Source organism: Hipposideros armiger, unplaced genomic scaffold (genome assembly GCF_001890085.2).
Source record: "Hipposideros armiger isolate ML-2016 unplaced genomic scaffold, ASM189008v1 scaffold_272, whole genome shotgun sequence".
NCBI lineage: Eukaryota > Metazoa > Chordata > Mammalia > Chiroptera > Hipposideridae > Hipposideros > Hipposideros armiger.
The window spans coordinates 1,515,411-1,534,483 of record NW_017731622.1 but is presented as its reverse complement, the minus strand read 5'-3'; the positions used below and the strand labels follow the sequence as shown (position 1 = coordinate 1,534,483).

Below are 19,073 nucleotides of genomic sequence, written 5' to 3'. Positions count from 1 at the left end.
AGTAAGCCTGGAGATTTTCTCTTTAAAAAGAGTCTCTTGAGAATTTTCAAGTTCTTGCAGATGAATAAAAGTCCTCTCTGTATAGAACAATGGCTGAGTGGCACAGGAACCCTCTGGGTATCGTCACACTTCCTCACTGAGAAGGCGAATTGGCCAACAAGGGTAGTCAGGAGAAAGCCATGTTCATGAACAAGGGATAGCCAGGGTGTGATGGACAACCCCTTCACATCACCACCACCACCACCAGGTAGCGGTCACCTGGGCTCCTAAGAGACAAACAGAAACTCCTAGTTGGCAGAGGCGACATTGCAGAAACCCCTGCCCCAAGAGCAGACTTTGGAGAAAGATCTGACTTCGTGGAGAGGCCTTTCGCCTTGGCCAAGCCCCTGACCTCCGTCAGTCCCTCAGTGCCTTATGCTTGGATGATGGGGCTAATGAGACTTTAGAGAGGTCTCACTGAGCCAGGCAGCAGCTGACTGGGAACGGCCCATGAGCCATGGTCTTTCACTTTCAGAAAAGGTAGTAACTAGAAATTGCTAGGTAGTCTATGGGAGGCTAAAGAAATTTACTTCTGCAAGGTTAGGTAGGATAGAACTGGGTTAGTTAGGTATTAAGCTCTCTATAGGTACCTTGTAGGGCTTATTTTTGCAGAAGTGGGCTTCTGATTCAGTCTGCTTTTTAAAACATTTGTTTTAGACTTCAGGTGTTTTCAGCTATGTGACAGTAGACTTGGGGCAGGGCATGCTGGTTTTCTCCTTGGGGGCCCCTCAGCCAACCTTAGAATGGAGAAACAAGACCTCATGAGGTTTTGCAGTCACCACGAGATGCATCCCCACCTCGGGCCAGCTCACTGGTCTGTCTGTGTGTGTGTGTGACCTGTCCTCAGCCGGCCACACAGGGCAGCTAGATGCCTGCAGTTGGCCAGAGTACCATTCATGCTTACTGTCACTATGATTTATCCAAAATCACTCTGGGAAATTATATTTCCCAGAGGGCTGCTGAGGAGGAACTACAATCTGTCCACTCTCCTCATATTCTCAAAAATGGCCCTGGATCAGAACCCCATTGCTGTCCCCAGGACTGCCTTACAGGGACCTCTGAAGGACCTGCTACTGCATGATGTGTGCCATCACTCACCTGAGAGGTGCTCTAGAGGCAGTCCCACAGGCTTGATGTGTGACCCTCTGGGAGCAGAACGTGGATATGTGTAGCTCATTAAGGCACATCACACCCCCTCTGTAAGCATTCCCCAAGAGGAGGTGCTGGCAGATCCTGGTTCTAGGAGTCAGCACGAGGCTGGGTTTATTTCATAGACACTTGATCAATTGTAAAACGGACGGGTTTTCCCCTTTGAGTGGTTGCTAGAAAACTTCGAGTCAGGTCTGTAATCTGTAGCCCTGCCCTGTGGACCCTCCACATGATGTACTTTTCACTTTCCTTGCTCCATTTTGTTGCCATCCTGGGGCTTAGAGTGCTGTTCTTAAATAAATAGCAAATGTACTGGTGTTTCATTTCTCACTTTGACAGTGGTTTCCAGGAATCTTCCAAAGTCCTAATTGTATATGGGAAGGGAGCATGAGACGGGGGGAGTGAAGCAGAGGTGAGAGTCGCGGAGAGAGAGAAGCTGGGCTCGGGAGTATTTCCTTTGAACTGAAGGCGAGCTCAAAGCAGATGTTTGAAATGTATATATGTCTATGAAGCTGTGCTATAGCTTGTAAGTATTTAACGGGATCATAATGACTTCAGAAGAAATTCTTAAAAATGAATCAGTCTAGACACTAAAAGTAGATATGGTGCACTTCTCTCTGTCCTGAGCTGTGTGAATGTAAGCAGCATGGTGCACCAGGAGCGCAGAAGAGAAACGGCAGGTAAAGGCTTATCCTGGTGTCACTCCCATGTGCTGTGAAGGGCCCCATAGCGGGACCAGGAGAGTGGCTGGTGCGAGCCACGGCTGAGTCATCATTGGAGTAAAAAGGCCTTAGAAACACCCAAACCAGTGAGTGATGTGGCCAGGGTATGGATGGTGTATTCCTTAGAAAAACATTTTGTTATAGAACCTGTATCTATATTGTGTCCCTTATATTACATATTTAGCTATCACTAAAATGGGATGGGCTTGCTTTATTATTGAAGTTTATAAAACACATCACATCATCCAAATTACTGAGAAATGTGCAACTGATGTTTGCTGTGTAACCTTTCAGGAAATAAAAAAATTCATTAAGGGGATTTCTGAGAAGATCAAGAAAACCAGAGATAAATATGGCATCAACGATAACGGCACAACTGAGGTAACCGCCTTTCCCGATGGGCTGGGAAGGACACTAAGGAATTTTCAGGTGCTTCCGGCCCTAACTCTGCACTGGGTTTTGTTCTTCCAGCCCCGTGTGCTGTACCAGTTGGACCGGATCACCCCCACCCAAATAGAGAAGTTTCTGGAGACCTGTAGGGACAAGTACATGAGGTAGGGATGCTGATAGTCGTAGAAGGCCGAGCAGTCACATGGGCCTCTCATATCCTGTTTCCCCATGGAAACAAAATCCGCACTAGCACCAGGGTGACTGCCAGCAGTTGAGCAGGTTCTGTCACCTCTTATCTAGGGATTCCAGTGGGTAGATAAACTGGAGTCACCAAGATGTGGAAATAACTGCAAAGATGTTCCAAGCGCCCCCTCCCCCAGAAAAGCTACGAGTATGTTTGGTGGGCACGAGCTGCTTTGCCTCCAGGCCCATCTGTTAGCAGAGCTCTTGCGTCTTCCCCAGGGAGTAGGTGTTTGGGCCCAGCCATCGCGCACTGACCACAAGTAGCCACTCAGTGTCCACTTGCAGTCCTGGATGCCTGTCACAAGCACAGCCTGGCTCGTCGCCAGCTCCTTCCTGACCCGAATGGCATCTGCCTTTTTTTCGGTTGAAAGGGGATAACCAGAAGCCTCTCCCCAGCAGTTTGCTGTACCTTGCCTTCTAGGGCACAGATGGAGCCAGGCTCTGCGGTAGGTGCGCTCTGTGCCCAGAGCATTGGCGAACCAGGCACCCAGATGACCCTGAAGACCTTCCACTTTGCAGGCGTGGCCTCCATGAACATCACCCTGGGCGTGCCCCGGATCAAAGAGATCATCAACGCTTCCAAGGCCATCAGGTGCCCTGCCCTTGTTTCTGTTCCCATCTGCCTGTCATGTTTCTTGAGAAACAGTGATTCTCTTGTCACGTGTGGTACTCAGGTGGGCGGTATCTCAAACTTCAGTGGCATGCTTGTGTTCATCGTATTTTAGTTTTTAAAAAACCCACTCAGGAAAAAATAAGTTGAAACTGGATAGTCAAAATGGAAAAAGCAGTTCCTTATGGCCACAGTTCACATGAAAGAGAGATACAAAAAACGACTGGAAAAATTGTAGTAATGTGTCACTGTGGATTTCAAACTTTTGATGCCATATTCCTGCCTAACTAGGCCTGGCTGATGTGTCTGCCACTTGAGCTGTGGCTGCATTCTATGACTCTCGCATGATTTCATGATAGAATTTGTAGGTATCTGAGACTAGAAAAGGTAGAGAAATACATTGCAGGGCCGGCCGTGTGGCGCGTTGATTAAGAGTTGGCTTGGGAGCACCAGCTCTGAGCAGCAGGGCCGTGGTTCAGATGGCACATGAGGGCCATTGATGCTGCGCCCTCTACGGCTAAAATGGTGAACGACAGCTCAACCTGGAGCTGGGCTGCCGTGAGTCGCCGGCGACTGCATAGGCTGCAGTGGGCTGCCGTGAGCTACCATGAGTAGCTGGCAGCCAGCGTGCACTGCCAGCAGTGACATGAGCTGCCGTGAGCGGCCGTTCAGGGGCTGGTGACAGATTGCCTCACCCGGGAAGAGTGCAATGGTAATAACATGGGCCAGTGAAGCGACATCCTCCACAACTAGACTGAACAAAAGGACAGCAACTTGTCTGTTCCCCTTCCCCGATTCCCCAACACTGTTCTCCTCCCCCAATTCCCCAATAAAATCTTTAAAAGAAAAATGGAATACATCACAGTGCATTGAATAACAAAACGATGATTCTCCTATAATCTGACTCTAACAGAATAACAAATAGCATTAAGTGAAAGAAAGCTGTGCTTGGTTCTAGAACAGCATCTATAGGCATCCAGGGTGTCAGGAGCTCTGCCTGCCTCCTCTGGGTTGGTCAGACCTCTTCCAGGAGTGTTCAGGGGATACCATCCAGGACAATGTGGATGGAAGCTGATAGCTAGTGGTTGAAGGAGCTGGAGGTGTCGTGGAGAGGAAATAATGGGGCGGGGGAGAGGGGTGGGGAAAGCTGTAATGCGTGAAGGGCCAATTCACTCAGGGAACAGAACTCAAATCACCAGCGGGACCAAAGAGGAAGTAGGTTCACTGGGCCAGAGAGAATTCTCTGAAAGCCATTTCATTCACTGATAGCGTGCCGTGAGCTCCCAAAATAGTAAATCTAAATGAGAATGCGTGAAGGAGCGTGCCTGACACACAGTGAATGCCCAATAAATTGCAGCTGCTTTAACATCATAATTCTAAATGGTCGGATTGTACAAAGCAGCGGTCTTCCTCATTGTGCTGGAATCACTTTTTCCTTTTTGTAGCACTCCAATCATCACGGCGCAGCTGGACAAGGGTGACGATGCGGATTACGCCCGCCTCGTGAAAGGGAGAATTGAGAAAACCCTCTTGGGAGAGGTAAGCAGAAATCCCTTAGTAACAAGAAAACTAGACCGGCAGCGTTGCACGGAAGCATAAAAACCAGCAGCAGTGGGCATATCAGTCAGTGTGCCCACACTCTGTCTGAAAATACGCTGAACAGAGATACTCTTAGGAAAGGGATTAAGTGACTAACGTTCTGATCTTTCCACACTACAGATTTCAGAGTATATTGAAGAAGTGTTTCTTCCTGATGATTGCTTTATTCTCGTCAAGCTCTCCATGGAACGGATTAGACTTCTGAGACTGGAAGTGAGTCACGTAAATAAATGTGTTGAGGAAGTCATCCTCTGTTAGTCCCAAGATAGGTGCTGATAAACTAGAGCAAGAGTGAAGCAAGACACAAAAAGCACCGCAGAGGCTTTCTTGGTTGCTGTTCTTGTGCCAGTCTGTTGTTCCTTCACATTCTCTCTTTTTAAACCTGACCCTGACACTACATTGCCATCTAAAGACACACAGGAAATCAGTTGAAATTTTTTGCAGGCCATAATACCCATTCACTGTGACAAAGTATTACAATAATTGGTCTCCTTGTCCATCTGTCCAATGTCTGGAAGGACCCATAGAGCTGGCTGCATCATATGTGGCCTCCAGCACCCAGCACAGTGCCTGGCTAGCTTAGGAAATGGTTCTGGATGGGTGGGTTAACCTGGCCTATTATATTGGCGTTTACATATAGATGACAGTTGGAAGATTATCAGCATTTCTCAGGTACAGACAGAGGTGGGGATGCAAACTCAGTCACTTCCTGGCACCTTCCTCTTTCTCTCAGGTAGTTGAAATCAATACTAATCTTACAGTCCATTCTCTTAGGTACCAAGTTTATATGTTGTCCATATGACAGATGACCCAGATTGAGCAGCCAGTTCTCCAGGGTGGGGAGTTCTCTAGTGTGGCCCTGGCAGCCTGCCTTGCGGCTCTTTCACCTGAAGAGCCAAGTAGCACTGAGGAAGGTAGCACACCAGCGCTTGTGGTGAGGTCGGTAAAGGGGAGGCTTCACTGATGCTTTTGAATCGCCCCGGTCTCCAACCTCCCGCCTCCCCAGACTCCCTCAGAGTTCGTGATGGTTGCCATGAACTGAGCGTGCAATTTTAATGGAGTTGGGGGAGAGGGGATAAAAAACTTGGTATATCTTTATGAATAAAGCACAAATATACATAGAACACATAAATAAATACACTATATCTCTGGTATTAAAATTTCATGGTAGGGAGAGACATTAGGGAAAAAATGACTGAAAGAGCTTCTTAGTGGAGCAGTGATGGAAAAAGGCAGGGAAACACTGGCGTCGTAGGCTCCAGGCCCATCAGTCATGCCACTGCCTTGCAGGTGAACTCTGAGACGGTGCGGTATTCCATCTGCATGTCCAAGCTCCGCGTGAAGCCAGGCGATGTGGCCGTTCATGGCGAGGCTGTGGTGTGTGTCACCCCCAGAGAGAGCAGCAAGAGCTCCATGTACTATGTTCTGCAGTCCCTGAAAGAGGACCTCCCCAAGGTGAGACAAAACTCACCCCTTCATGGCCCCGTCCAGCCCAGTGTCTGGGGATTGGTCAAGGGGAGAGACCGCGTTTACCTCGACTGTGAGTATCCAGGTGTCAGGGAACCCTAAGGACTCTGTGCTGCTGGGACTGAGGGTGGCAGCCCGTTTCTCCACCTCTTTGCCACACATGCCACACATGTCTTCAAGGGATCAGTCAGGGTCTTTACGTTCTTCACTCTGACATACCAGCTTGGCCTGTTAGAGTCCTCTCTGTTCTCATAAAACTGAAGGTAGAATGAGGCAAGTCCCCTGAACTTCTGCTTTTCTCCCTAATCCCCAAAACAGGACACAGGCTCTTTTAGGTTTGGTATGTAACCGATAGTCACCACTGAAAAACGGATGCTCCGGGTGACAAGCCTGGGACATGACGTTCCAAGTTGTCACAGCCGCTGTGCTTTCTGCAGCCACCATGTTGGTGGGCGCCGTGGGCACTGTAGCGTCTCAAGCCTTCGTGTCTCTGAGTGCAGGTGGTGGTGCAGGGCATCCCAGAGGTGTCCAGAGCCGTCATCCACATCGACGAGCAGAGCGGAAAGGAGAAGTACAAGCTCCTGGTGGAGGGTGACAACCTGCGGGCAGTCATGGCCACCCACGGGGTGAAAGGCACCCGGACCACCTCCAATAACACATACGAGGTAATGCTCACACCAGGCCACCTTCCAGCCCTCTTGTCTCCCTCGGTGCCCCGTCCAGGCCTTCAGCTGGTTCCTGGCCCGCTTCTCGGATCCTGCCGTTTGCTCTGGGTTCACCACTAAAGACCCACTTCTAGAAAAGGGGGTGCATGGGGCTTGATGGGAGCCCGTAAGGTGGAGGAGGATGTAGAGAAAAGCAGGGAAGCACCCAGGAAGAGGCTGCTTTCGTTCATCCTGGCTCTCTGTAGGTGGAGAAAACGTTGGGCATAGAAGCTGCGCGGACGACGATCATCAACGAGATCCAGTACACGATGAGCAACCACGGCATGAGCATCGACAGGAGGCACGTGATGCTGCTGTCTGACCTGATGACCTACAAGGTGCGTGGAGGGGCCCGGCCTCCGGACAGTGAAGCTGTGAAGCTGCTGTGCTTGTAGAACACACGGCTGGGGTGACCACCAGTCAGGGCAAATAAGACGTCGCCATCACCCAGAAACCAGTGCATGAGGTTGAGCTAGGTGTTCTGCTAAAACCCCAGTAGGAAAGCTACTACCTCATGGCATAAGCTGAAACACGGTTTTTGTCCATATGAGAAATTTTATCCAAAAGCAAAGCAAGCCATTGCCAAAAGCCCAGGGATTTTCTGGCAAACCCAAGTGTTTATTCCTTATTAAACCATTCATCACACTTCTGTAACCATTTCCAGGTAAAGACTAAGTTAACGTGATCGGGTTAGAGGGGCTGAAGTGGGTGGGTTGGCTTGTTTTTGGGTTTTATTTTGTTTTTTGTTTTTTTCTTTTCCCAAAAAATGTCTTCCCTCTAGCAGTGCTATAGGACAACAGGTTTTCATAACCCTCCCTGTTCAGACCTGCACTGGATTCCAGAACGTTCAGAAACTCCGTGGGAGAAATGACCCATCCCCGCCACTTAATAACAAAGGCTGTCGTTTTAAGTGTTCCCCTTCCAACACATGTATTATGTTTCTGTAATAGCGGGGCAGGCCCTTTGTATCCTGGCTTTTTGGTTAAGGTTGTATTTTCCATGTTGTTGCACAGTTTTTATAAGTATACTTTTTTAATGTTGTTGAATATTTTTTTGAATGAGAGCGCCTCAATGTACTAACTCTAACCCTGCATTGACTCTTTTTGAGTTTTGAGTTCTTTGAGTCATCATAAACATCTCCAGAAGTACTCTCTTTTTTTGAAAGTTAGATTTTTAATTGTAGTTCTCAGTTCTCAATTCTGTGTTCCAATGGCCCCTGGTTGCAAGTGGAAGGATCCCTGTTGTCAGTGACTAACGGCCTCAGTGGACACAGGCAGCTGTTAGGACCATTTCAAACCCGAGGCTGTGACTTGAACAACTACTTGGCTGGTTTTTGCTTATTCTGTTGAGTGGACGTGTTTGGTTTTGAGCTTTCATCAGTGGCACGGGTACCAGTCTGACATGTCCTCCTGTGATGCAGGGTGAAGTCCTGGGCATTACTCGGTTCGGCCTGGCCAAGATGAAGGAGAGTGTGCTGATGCTGGCCTCCTTCGAGAAGACTGCTGACCACCTCTTTGATGCTGCCTACTTCGGCCAGAAGGACTCAGTGTGCGGTAGGTTTGGTGTTTCTAGGGGCATCACCCATCTAGGGGCCTTGCTCGTTTGCATCTTCGACCCTGGCGAGGGCTTCTTGGGAGGTGAGCAACCTGAGTAGGCAGAGATTTTTTTTTTTTTTTGAGACTAAAGTCACAGATCATGGAATTGGAACCAATCTTTTATCTCCAAAGCCTGACTGGAGCATCCCATATCCCCCCACATCATGTAGTTTGGTCCAAGAAGAAAAGATCAACCCTGGGCGTGTAAGAGTTTCCAGCGCATGGAGTTGCAGTCGGCCATGCCAGTCTCACACCCTCTGTGGTGCCAAGGCTGGCAGGAGAGGAGCAGCGCCAGGTGTCCCTGCTGTCCTGACTCCTGGAAAAGGCAGCCAGCATGCCTTTTATGTTCATTGAGCGCTTTGCCAAATACCTTATATGCTGGTATCTCAGCCCCTTGAGGTGTAGTTTTTAAACCCTTTCATAAGTGAGAAGAGCCCGACCGCAGTCTCGCCCTGCGCTGGCCTTATCCCCCCACCACACAGTGCGTTTCTGACGGGCCTGGGGAGAGGGAATGTGAGCAGGACCTGTCACAACAGTGCCTGCTGCCCGCCCGGCTCTCCCCTGAGTCCTGCGTGGAGTCCCTCTGTACTTTGGCCTTTCTCATGCCAAGACCCTGCAAGCCCAAGGGGACAGCTTGTGAGGGGTTGGGGCACAGGAAGCCCAGCAGCCTGCCAGAGACAACGCTTGTCAGCCCAAGCGGGGATGCCAGGCCTGGCCGCCACTCACCGCCAGAGCTCTGTTTCCTAGTGGCCATTCCCTATCTCACCTCCTACTCGTGTGGATTTGCCAAATCAGGTTTGATACGAGGTGTGGTCAAACAATACAGTGAGTGTTTAAATTTAAAAATAAAGTTATTACAGTAAAAGACACACTGCCATTAGTCCCCTTCAAAATACTCCCCCTCGCTTCGAGCACACTTATTCCATTGTTCTTGTCCCTTTCTGAAACAGTTCTGGAAGTCCTCTTTGTGAGTGTCTTGACGAGCATTTAAGAAACGATATACGTAGAAAACAGCCTGAGAAATGGGCAAATGGTTTCATCCTCCGTCATGACAACGCTCCGTGTCTCACATCGCTTCTGGTATCCTCCGTTGTGACAACGCTCCATGTCACACATCACCTCTGGTACGGCAATTTCTGTCAAATAAAAACATTACGGTGTGTCTTCATCCACTTAAATCACCGGATCCGGCACCATGAGACTTCTGGCTCTTCTCCAAAGTCAAAATGACCGTGAAAGGTAAACATTTTGAATCGATTCAGGACGTTGAGGCAGCCATGACAGTGCAACTAAAGACACTCATGAAAGAGGACTTCCAGAACTGCTTCAGAAAGTGGCAACAGCGATGGGATAAGTGTGATCAAGGCGAAGGGGAGTATTTTGAGGGGGATTAATGGCAATGTATCTTTTACTGTAATAAATTTTTTTTTTTTAATTTAAACAATCACCCAATTTTTTCATCACACCTCATAGTCAGGTGGGGCCCCAGTCAGTATATGCCTATTTTTTCCTCCTAAGGTTAACTCTTCCTCCTTTCAGAAGGCATAGGTTTCAGATGAGGGGAACGCAAAATTACGTAATTTTTTAAGATAAACTATGAAAGGAAAGAAAAGGGAGCAGAGATTGGGGCAGGAGAAGGTCAATGCCAAGGTAAAAGTACCAGCACGACTGCTTGACAAGGGCGCTAAGACCCACCACCCCTCCCCTGCCAGCAGGATGGAGGGCCCGGGACCTTGGCTGCAGCCCAGCTGCCCTCCTGTGGCCCTGCCCACTGCCACCTCCCTCCCTGTCGTGGGCGAGGAGGAAAATGACCCACCCAGTTCAGCCAGTTGTTGTGTAGTGGAACTGGGGCCCAAATCTCAGTTTGACTCCTCAGTCAGCAGCCTTTCTGTCCTGACAGCCCACCCAGCGGGTGAGAAGCTCACTGATCTCCTTTCTGGTTGGTTTCAGGGGTGTCTGAATGCATCATCATGGGGATCCCCATGAACATCGGAACCGGGCTCTTCAAGCTGCTCCACAAGGCCAACAGGGACCCGAGTCCTCCCAGGAGGCCCCTGATCTTCGACACAAATGAGTTCCACATCCCCCTCGTCACATAGTCCGGGGAAGAGGGAACCGTTCCTGAGCTCGGCTCCTTGTCCTGTCTAGAAAGGGGCTCGAGACCAGCTGCTGCCTGCTTGTGCTCTCCAGGACAGAGGCCTTGATGTCCCCACCATGCCAGCAGTCAGAGAAGGCCCGCTGTGTCCTTGGGAGCCGCCCACCTGGTGACCCTGACCACACCACAGTGCTTGGCCGGGACAACTATGTTTTGTCTGTCGTTTGAAACCTAATCCGTGGACAGCTCCGCACCTCCCGCCCACCCCACCGCCCTGGACTTAGGAGGAGGCCACAGCCAGGCATCTTCGCTCAGTCCCACTCACCTGTCCCCCAGTGGCCCCCAGGGTGTGTCACACCTGCCCGGGAGCCAGGTCTGAGCCCCAGGGCCAGCCATGGTCCTGGTTTTTCCGTTCTTCAGTCATGCTGGAATCTCTCAATGTGACATACTTGTGTAAATATTGTTACTATTATTTATTTGTTCACTTTGAAAATTTTGGAGTTTTTGTTATTAGATTTTACTTTTGAAACCAAGAAGCCATAGAAACCCAGAAAGCCAGCATTGAAGTGTCACTGGAAAAACTGGTTAAGCAAATGGGACCGTCTAGGATTTGTAATTGAGCTGAGACTGTTGTGAGTCGCATGCTGCTCTGAAATGCCTTTTACAGACACCCTGGCCACCCTGTTGTTTTCATCTACCTCCAGTCCCCACAGTTGTGATACTCCCCGCCTTGTCACTCTGCCTTGTGACAAGAGTCAAACCCATCCTTCGTGGCCTGTAGAAGGCTTGCTGGCGCTCGGGGCCTGCTGAGGTGGGGACTGTCGGTGTGCACAGGGGTGATGAGTGAGGCGAGTGCACAGGGCAGCTGCGGAAGTGGTGGCCTAAAAAGCGCCTCAGGGGCAGTGGTGGGTGAGGGCCCTCCTGGGTACAGGCCAACTAAGGGGTGAAAGGGCCACCCAGACAGGAAGGGAGGGGGCCAGAAAGGGGTGGGGTGTCTACTGGAGCTGGGGACCTGCTTCAGTTGGCAATAGCAGGCTCCTTGAAGAGTCAAATCTACTGTGACAATAGAAAGCACATGTCAGGCTCTAAGGAGAAAACCAGCAGGGTATCCCAGAAAGACGCATTTAACGCCCTGCTCAGGCTTCTGCTGTAACTGCACGGTCACTGTGGGTTTTTCAAGGCTTCAGAGGGGGTTTTGTGCAATAGGAAAGATGAACGTAGCTGGTTTCCTAGAGAGCAGAGAGGGTTTGCTCCCGAACACAGGTTTCTTTGTACTGAGTTTGCTCCTTAGGATGGGCCCAGGGCCACGGAGAAGAAAGGGCGATGGCTGCAGCTCCCCTCTCTCTGGAGAACTTTGTGGAGCCTGTCCTTCCCTGCCCAGAACCGAGTCCCAGTGCTCTGACTCCTCCTCCTCAGTGGGGCCTTGGAAAACCAAGGCTGCTAGTTGGGACTGAGGTGATAGTGAAAAGTGGGGCTTTGACCCTAACTTCCAGCTTTGTGCACTTGAAGTCGAAAGGCATAACCTATCTTCTTACTGTATAAGCCCCTGGAAAGAATAATGGCCCAGGCTGTAAAGATGGGAGTTTATTACTGAGCGAGAAGATGGCTTGGATGATTAAAGAGATGGAAGTGGTAAAAGAAAAAGTAGGGGAGGCTTAAGGAAGTCAAGTGGCATTTTATGGACTTTTGCTTACATTCTTTGGACATTCCCTTGTTGATTTCCCACGTTCTGAGTCAAGGCTTCTAAGGTACTTAGTGTAATCATGGTCCTTGGGTCTGTTAGAATGAGTGCTTTCTCTCCCGTACCGATGGGATTCTGAATTAGGAATTCTTGACTCAAGTTATTTTTGGCCAAGGCTCAGATTTAAAATTCTAGGGCGGGCCGAGTGGCGCGTTGGTTAAGAGTTGGCTTGGGATGCCAGCTCTGAGCAGTAGGGCCCCGGTTTGGATCCCACATGAGAGCCAGTGACGCTGCGCCCTCTACAGCTAAGATGGTGAACAACAGCTCGACCTGGAGCTGAGCTGCCGTGAGTTGCCGGCGATGGCGTAGGCTGCAGCCCCTGCTGCAGTGGGCTGCCATGAGCTACCGTGAGTGGCTGGCAGCCAGCCTGAGCGGCCGTCCAGGGGCCGGCGAGCAACTGCCTCACCCGGGAAGAGCACAATGATAATACCAACATGGGCCAGTGAAGCAANCAGTGGGTTGCCATGGGCTACCGTGTGTAGCCAGCAGCCGCAGTGAGCGGCCGTCCAGAAGCTGGCAACTGAGCTGCCTCTCCCAGGAGGAGCGCAATGATGGTGCCAACTTGGGCCAGTGAAGCAACGTCCTCCACAACTAGACTGAAGAGCAAAACGACAGCAACTTGTCTGTTCCCCTTCCCCCAATTCCCCAGCACTGTTCCCATCCCCCCAATTCCCCAATAAAAATCTTTTTTTTAAAAATGTGGCCATCAGTCTAGGGCCAGCACATCTGCCCTCATCAGAGCAAAGAGAAGTCCCTCTGAGCCAGAGCAGGCCCCCTGGCCCCAACACTTCCCTTCAGGGCCCTTCCAAGCCCCTTACTTGGATTCCTTCCCTTGAGCTTGGATTCTAGAGGGAGTGCTCTGATCAGAGACACCAGCCTGTAGTCACTAGGAAAGGATACTTCCATCCCCTCCCCAAACCTAACACACTTGAAGTATTAATAAGTGGACATTTAAGTCCATGTATATTAAGCTTCTGCTCTGTGCTCAGCAGTACGCTGGGTCCTCTGGGGAGGTCCCTGCATGCATGGAGCTTACCTTCTGGTCGGGGTCATCTTGTGGTTAAAAGCCTGGATTCTATGATCAGACTTCCAATTTGGAATTTACATCCCAATATCCCCTTTCAATCTGGTGACTTTGAGCTGATGACTTAACCTCCGTTTGCCTCACTCATGTATAAGATTGGAATATTTAGTGGTACCTAACTCATAGGGTCATTGTGAGGTTCCCATGTGATTACGCACATCCAGGGCTAGCACAGTGTCTGGCACACAGTACACACTCATTAAGGATGTTTGCAATTACAGTGACTATCACTGTTTTACTGAAAAACATTGGGAATTCACAACTAAAAACCCAATCCTCTAACCCTTCTGGATTCGCTGAGACGGAGCTGCCCTTTGCAGCCGTGCAGATCGGACTTCCCTGGACACCTACTGTCCCGTCGATCTCAGGGTGTTGCCATGGAGGAGAAGGCTAGGGGAAAGGGCTGAGGAGAGCAGCCTTGTGGCTGGGGGCTTGAACATTTTAATTGGGGCCATAAAGTGAACGTGATCTCCGTTGAAGAGTTGTGGATTGTAAGATCAAAATAACATTTTTTATAGGTGATACGGATGTTGATATATTTATATAGGTTTATTATGTATCAGGGTGTCTCATGAGGTAGAACGTAACTTTTTTTTTCTCTCTTTCAAAAAGAGGCTGCCATTTAAATCATTAGTAAAGAATGTTTTAAGAAACTGATAATAGTCTCTTCTGGGGATAGAAACCAGAAGACTGAAGGATCCAGGTGGAAGGCACTTATTTTTCATTCTGTTCTATCGTGACTTTCTAATTTTGTTACCTTCTGAAAGTATTACCAGTTTTTTAAAATCAGTATTAATGATAAAGAAACCCAGTCATCTTGCAGCTGACTTTGTTCTGGAAAGTACTTGAGTGTTCTGTTCTGAGAGTAGTTGAGTGGTCCCTTCCAGTTATAGAAACATAAAGCAAGTTAGCACCAGATATTCATTCAGGGGGAAGGATACTGTTAGCAGAATAAGGTGACAAAAAAATCTAAGTTAACACAGCTTAAGTACCTACAATTTTCTTTTCTGACATAAGCCAATAGGGGGCATTCGTATAGTTTGGCCCAATGGTCCACCTGTACCCAGGAGGCTGACCTACGAACTTCCCTTAGGGTCTCAAGGATGTGAAAAAATGCTGTTTTTCTTCACGTTCAGCCCATGAGCTAGCCTGATTCAGGACAAAGGAGTAAGTCTGTTAACACGCTTACACAGGGTTGCCACTTGACACCTCCCTACAGGCACTGCTGCTCTCACGACCTGCAAAGAACCACAGACAGCAGACAGCTCAGGCCTGATCAGACCCAGGACTACTGAGATACACAGAGGGCTGGGGAGGGTGGACTGGGATAGCGGGAGGGAACAGCAGCACCCACTTTCCTTGTGACACAACTTGAAGTTGGGGGAGAAGATGGCTGCTGTGAGCAATAGAGACCCACCCCCAGGAGCTCCGTCCTGCCTGAGTGCCCACCAGGTGGTGGTGAGCCCATGCATGTGATTGCAGTGGGTACAGGCGTGGAGTCAAGCTTAGGTCACATGTGGCACTGGGAACAAGGGCTGTATGAGGGAGCACCAACCAAATGAGAAGTGGTGTCCTTAGGCGCTGGTCCTCCTGGGGCTTTGCCAGCCCTGCTGGAACCACTGGCATGGGCAGCACTGGCTGCTGAGCCCTCTGCTCTCCACCGTGTCCCATGGGCAGGTGTTAAATTCTCCCTAAAGTGATCTGCCCGGGCGCTGGGCTTTATAGCAAGTAGGTTAGGATTTTACTCAGAGCCTGTTTGGAAGAAATAAGAAAAACACTTAAATGCTGTCTCATCCATTAACGGGTACATATTTCTGACCAGCAATCGGTCTAGTCCTTTGCCCTTTTTCTGCCTTTTGTACAAGGGGTTAAAATAGCCCGACTCCCTTGTAGCCCCCTGCTTTGCTCAGCACTTTGAGGCTAGGAGCGGCATTCTGGAGGCTTGTGTGTCCAAATTAAATTATGGTGCCGTGTTTCTATTTCAGGGTTATCCATGTGTATGCACACTGATTCAGGTCTGATTGAACCTGACACTGTATAATGATTATTTTTCTTAAATATTGCTGTCTCTTAGCAGAACTCATTTTCCTTCCAAAATTCAGAAGAGGAAAAATTTGCTGTACAAAAACTGGCAATTCATTCCTGTGGGTTGTAAAATGGTGATTGGGATACATGTGGGCTCTGACTCCTAAAATAATGTCCCCTGCAGCAAGCCTACCTCTTGAGGTCCCTGGCTCCCAGCCCCACCCCTGTGATGGAGTTCATTCAAACCCAGTGGGAGGCAGTGCATTGTTCCCTAAGCCTGTGCACTTGGAAGTGCCTGTCCCCTGGCTGGGATCAGGTGCCCAGCTTAACTGTCCTTTCATTCAATAAGTAAGAGCCTATTATGTCCAAACCGCTGTTCCAGGTACTAGAAGTACAGCAGTAAACAGAACAGGTGAATTAGAGATTAGTGCATCTAAAAAATTCTTCAGCAGGAGTGGGTGGAGCAAAGAGGTTCTGGATTAAACTTGGCCAAAATGTGGCCATCAGGGGCTGGCCGAGTGGCGCAATGGTTAAGAACTGGCTTGGGACGCCAGAGGGCCCTGGTTCGGATCCCACATATGAGGGCCAGTGACACTGCCCTCTACAGCTAAGATCCTGAACAACTCAACCTGGAGCTGGGCTGCCGTGAGTTACCTGCGACGGCATAGGCTGCAGCTCCTGTGGCAGTGGGTTGCCATGGGCTACCGTGTGTAGCCAGCAGCCGCAGTGAGCGGCCGTCCAGAAGCTGGCAACTGAGCTGCCTCTCCCAGGAGGAGCGCAATGATGGTGCCAACTTGGGCCAGTGAAGCAACGTCCTCCACAACTAGACTGAAGAGCAAAACGACAGCAACTTGTCTGTTCCCCTTCCCCCAATTCCCCAGCACTGTTCCCATCCCCCCAATTCCCCAATAAAAATCTTTTTTTAAAAAATGTGGCCATCAGTCTAGGGCCAGCACATCTGCCCTCATCAGAGCAAAGAGAAGTCCCTCTGAGCCAGAGCAGGCCCCCTGGCCCCAACACTTCCCTTCAGGGCCCTTCCAAGCCCCTTACTTGGATTCCTTCCCTTGAGCTTGGATTCTAGAGGGAGTGCTCTGATCAGAGACACCAGCCTGTAGTCACTAGGAAAGGATACTTCCATCCCCTCCCCAAACCTAACACACTTGAAGTATTAATAAGTGGACATTTAAGTCCATGTATATTAAGCTTCTGCTCTGTGCTCAGCAGTACGCTGGGTCCTCTGGGGAGGTCCCTGCATGCATGGAGCTTACCTTCTGGTCGGGGTCATCTTGTGGTTAAAAGCCTGGATTCTATGATCAGACTTCCAATTTGGAATTTACATCCCAATATCCCCTTTCAATCTGGTGACTTTGAGCTAATGACTTAACCTCCGTTTGCCTCACTCATGTATAAGATTGGAATATTTAGTGGTACCTAACTCATAGGGTCATTGTGAGGTTCCCATGTGATTACGCACATCCAGGGCTAGCACAGTGTCTGGCACACAGTACACATTCATTAAGGATGTTTGCAATTACAGTGACTATCACTGTTTTACTGAAAAACATTGGGAATTCACAACTAAAAACCCAATCCTCTAACCCTTCTGGATTCGCTGAGACGGAGCTGCCCTTTGCAGCCGTGCAGATCGGACTTCCCTGGACACCTACTGTCCCGTCGATCTCAGGGTGTTGCCATGGAGGAGAAGGCTAGGGGAAAGGGCTGAGGAGAGCAGCCTTGTGGCTGGGGGCTTGAACATTTTAATTGGGGCCATAAAGTGAACGTGATCTCCGTTGAAGAGTTGTGGATTGTAAGATCAAAATAACATTTTTTATAGGTGATACGGATGTTGATATATTTATATAGGTTTATTATGTATCAGGGTGTCTCATGAGGTAGAACGTAACTTTTTTTTTCTCTCTTTCAAAAAGAGGCTGCCATTTAAATCATTAGTAAAGAATGTTTTAAGAAACTGATAATAGTCTCTTCTGGGGATAGAAACCAGAAGACTGAAGGATCCAGGTGGAAGGCACTTATTTTTCATTCTGTTCTATCGTGACTTTCTAATTTTGTTACCTTCTGAAAGTATTACCAGTTTTTTAAAATCAGTATTAATGATAAAGAAACCCAGTCATCTTGCAGCTGACTTTGTTCTGGAAAGTACTTGAGTGTTCTGTTCTGAGAGTAGTTGAGTGGTCCCTTCCAGTTATAGAAACATAAAGCAAGTTAGCACCAGATATTCATTCAGGGGGAAGGATACTGTTAGCAGAATAAGGTGACAAAAAAATCTAAGTTAACACAGCTTAAGTACCTACAATTTTCTTTTCTGACATAAGCCAATAGGGGGCATTCTGGGGCTAATATGGCAGTTTCACCACCCTCTCAGGGGCCAGGTCCCTCTCAGCCTCGCCTTCCACCACCCCTAGGGGATGGCCCAGTCCTCATTCCTCATGGTCCAAGGTGGCAGATGGAACCCCAGGCATTCCAGCCAGAAGAAGGGGGAAGGAAAGCCATAAGCAGTTCCCTTTAAGGAAAGTTCCCAAAAGTTACTTGGCATTTCTGTTTACATCCCCTTAGCCAGAGCTAGCCAAACCCAGCTCCAAGCGAGGCTGAAAAATGTATACGTTCTGGGTGGCCATGTGCCAGGCTAAAAGTAAGTGTTTCTGTTAGCAAAGAAAAAGGAAGGAACAATTGTGTCTCAGCTGCTGGTATATCAGGATTTTATTATTATTATTATTTTTTTTTTTTACAAAGGTCAAACTATCCCTCCAAACTCATTGGAGCTGGAATGTTGCTGGGGTGGGTGGGACCAAGAAGCCTCTTCCTCTTCAGAAAGACTGAGACCCTGACTCCTTCACTCCCTTTTTTTTCCCTTTCTTGCAAATTTTATGCCTGAGGTTTTTTTGTTTTTGTTTTTTTAATAAACTGACATTTCATTTTGATAACATTCTCTTAGCAAGCTGCTCAAAATATACCTAGGCTGATGGAAAATATAACTTGTCAAACTCATTTAATAAATAATACTATTTATTGCTCACCTACTACGTCCTGGCCCCAACACCAGGTGCTGGGTGTAGAGAGGTTCATAGGCCCTTTCCTTGTGGAATTAATCTAGTCACAGCACTGTCCAACAGAAATACAAGCCACCTATGTAATTTAAATGTTTCTAGTGTCCACATTTTTAAATTTTTAAAACTGGTGAATTTAAAATTAACAGTATATTTAACTCAACATATCCAAACTATCATTTCAACCTGTATTCAATATAAAAATTATGAACAAGCTATTTCACAGTCTTCATACTAAGTTTTCAAACTCCAGAGTATGTTGCACACTGAACAGCACATCTCAAGCTTCAAGGGCTCAATAGCCACGTGGCTGGTAGCGTCATATGCAGATTGGAAAGCACGGGGTAGTGGAAGGCAGAGCGAACAAATACATAATTACAAACTAGAAAGAGCCAAGGAAGAGATGGCTACAGTGATAAAGCAGGAAAGGGAGCCCTGCTTCTATTGGGAGTATGAGAAGACCTCTGTGAGGATGTGACATTGAAGCTGCTGATACCTGAAGGATGAGAAGAGAAGGGGAAGGGTGTTCCAGGCAGGGAGACGAG

At 48.6% G+C, this 19,073-nt stretch overlaps 1 protein-coding gene across 2 annotated transcripts in view; it reads left to right on the top strand.

Moving 5' to 3' along the window:
• POLR3A (RNA polymerase III subunit A) overlaps nucleotides 1-11,283 on the top strand; it is a 50,554-nt gene extending 39,271 nt beyond the window's left edge. For both annotated transcript variants that reach the window (XM_019657042.1, XM_019657043.1), the window contains exons 22-31: nucleotides 2,205-2,291; nucleotides 2,382-2,464; nucleotides 2,965-3,135; nucleotides 4,599-4,692; nucleotides 4,873-4,965; nucleotides 6,043-6,207; nucleotides 6,720-6,884; nucleotides 7,130-7,261; nucleotides 8,344-8,476; nucleotides 10,469-11,283. In XM_019657042.1, coding sequence (XP_019512587.1) covers nucleotides 2,205-2,291; nucleotides 2,382-2,464; nucleotides 2,965-3,135; nucleotides 4,599-4,692; nucleotides 4,873-4,965; nucleotides 6,043-6,207; nucleotides 6,720-6,884; nucleotides 7,130-7,261; nucleotides 8,344-8,476; nucleotides 10,469-10,617 — 1,272 coding nt within the window. In that variant the 3' untranslated portion in view covers nucleotides 10,618-11,283. The remainder of the gene's footprint in view (nucleotides 1-2,204; nucleotides 2,292-2,381; nucleotides 2,465-2,964; nucleotides 3,136-4,598; nucleotides 4,693-4,872; nucleotides 4,966-6,042; nucleotides 6,208-6,719; nucleotides 6,885-7,129; nucleotides 7,262-8,343; nucleotides 8,477-10,468) is intronic.
• The last annotated feature ends 7,790 nt before the right edge of the window (nucleotides 11,284-19,073 follow it).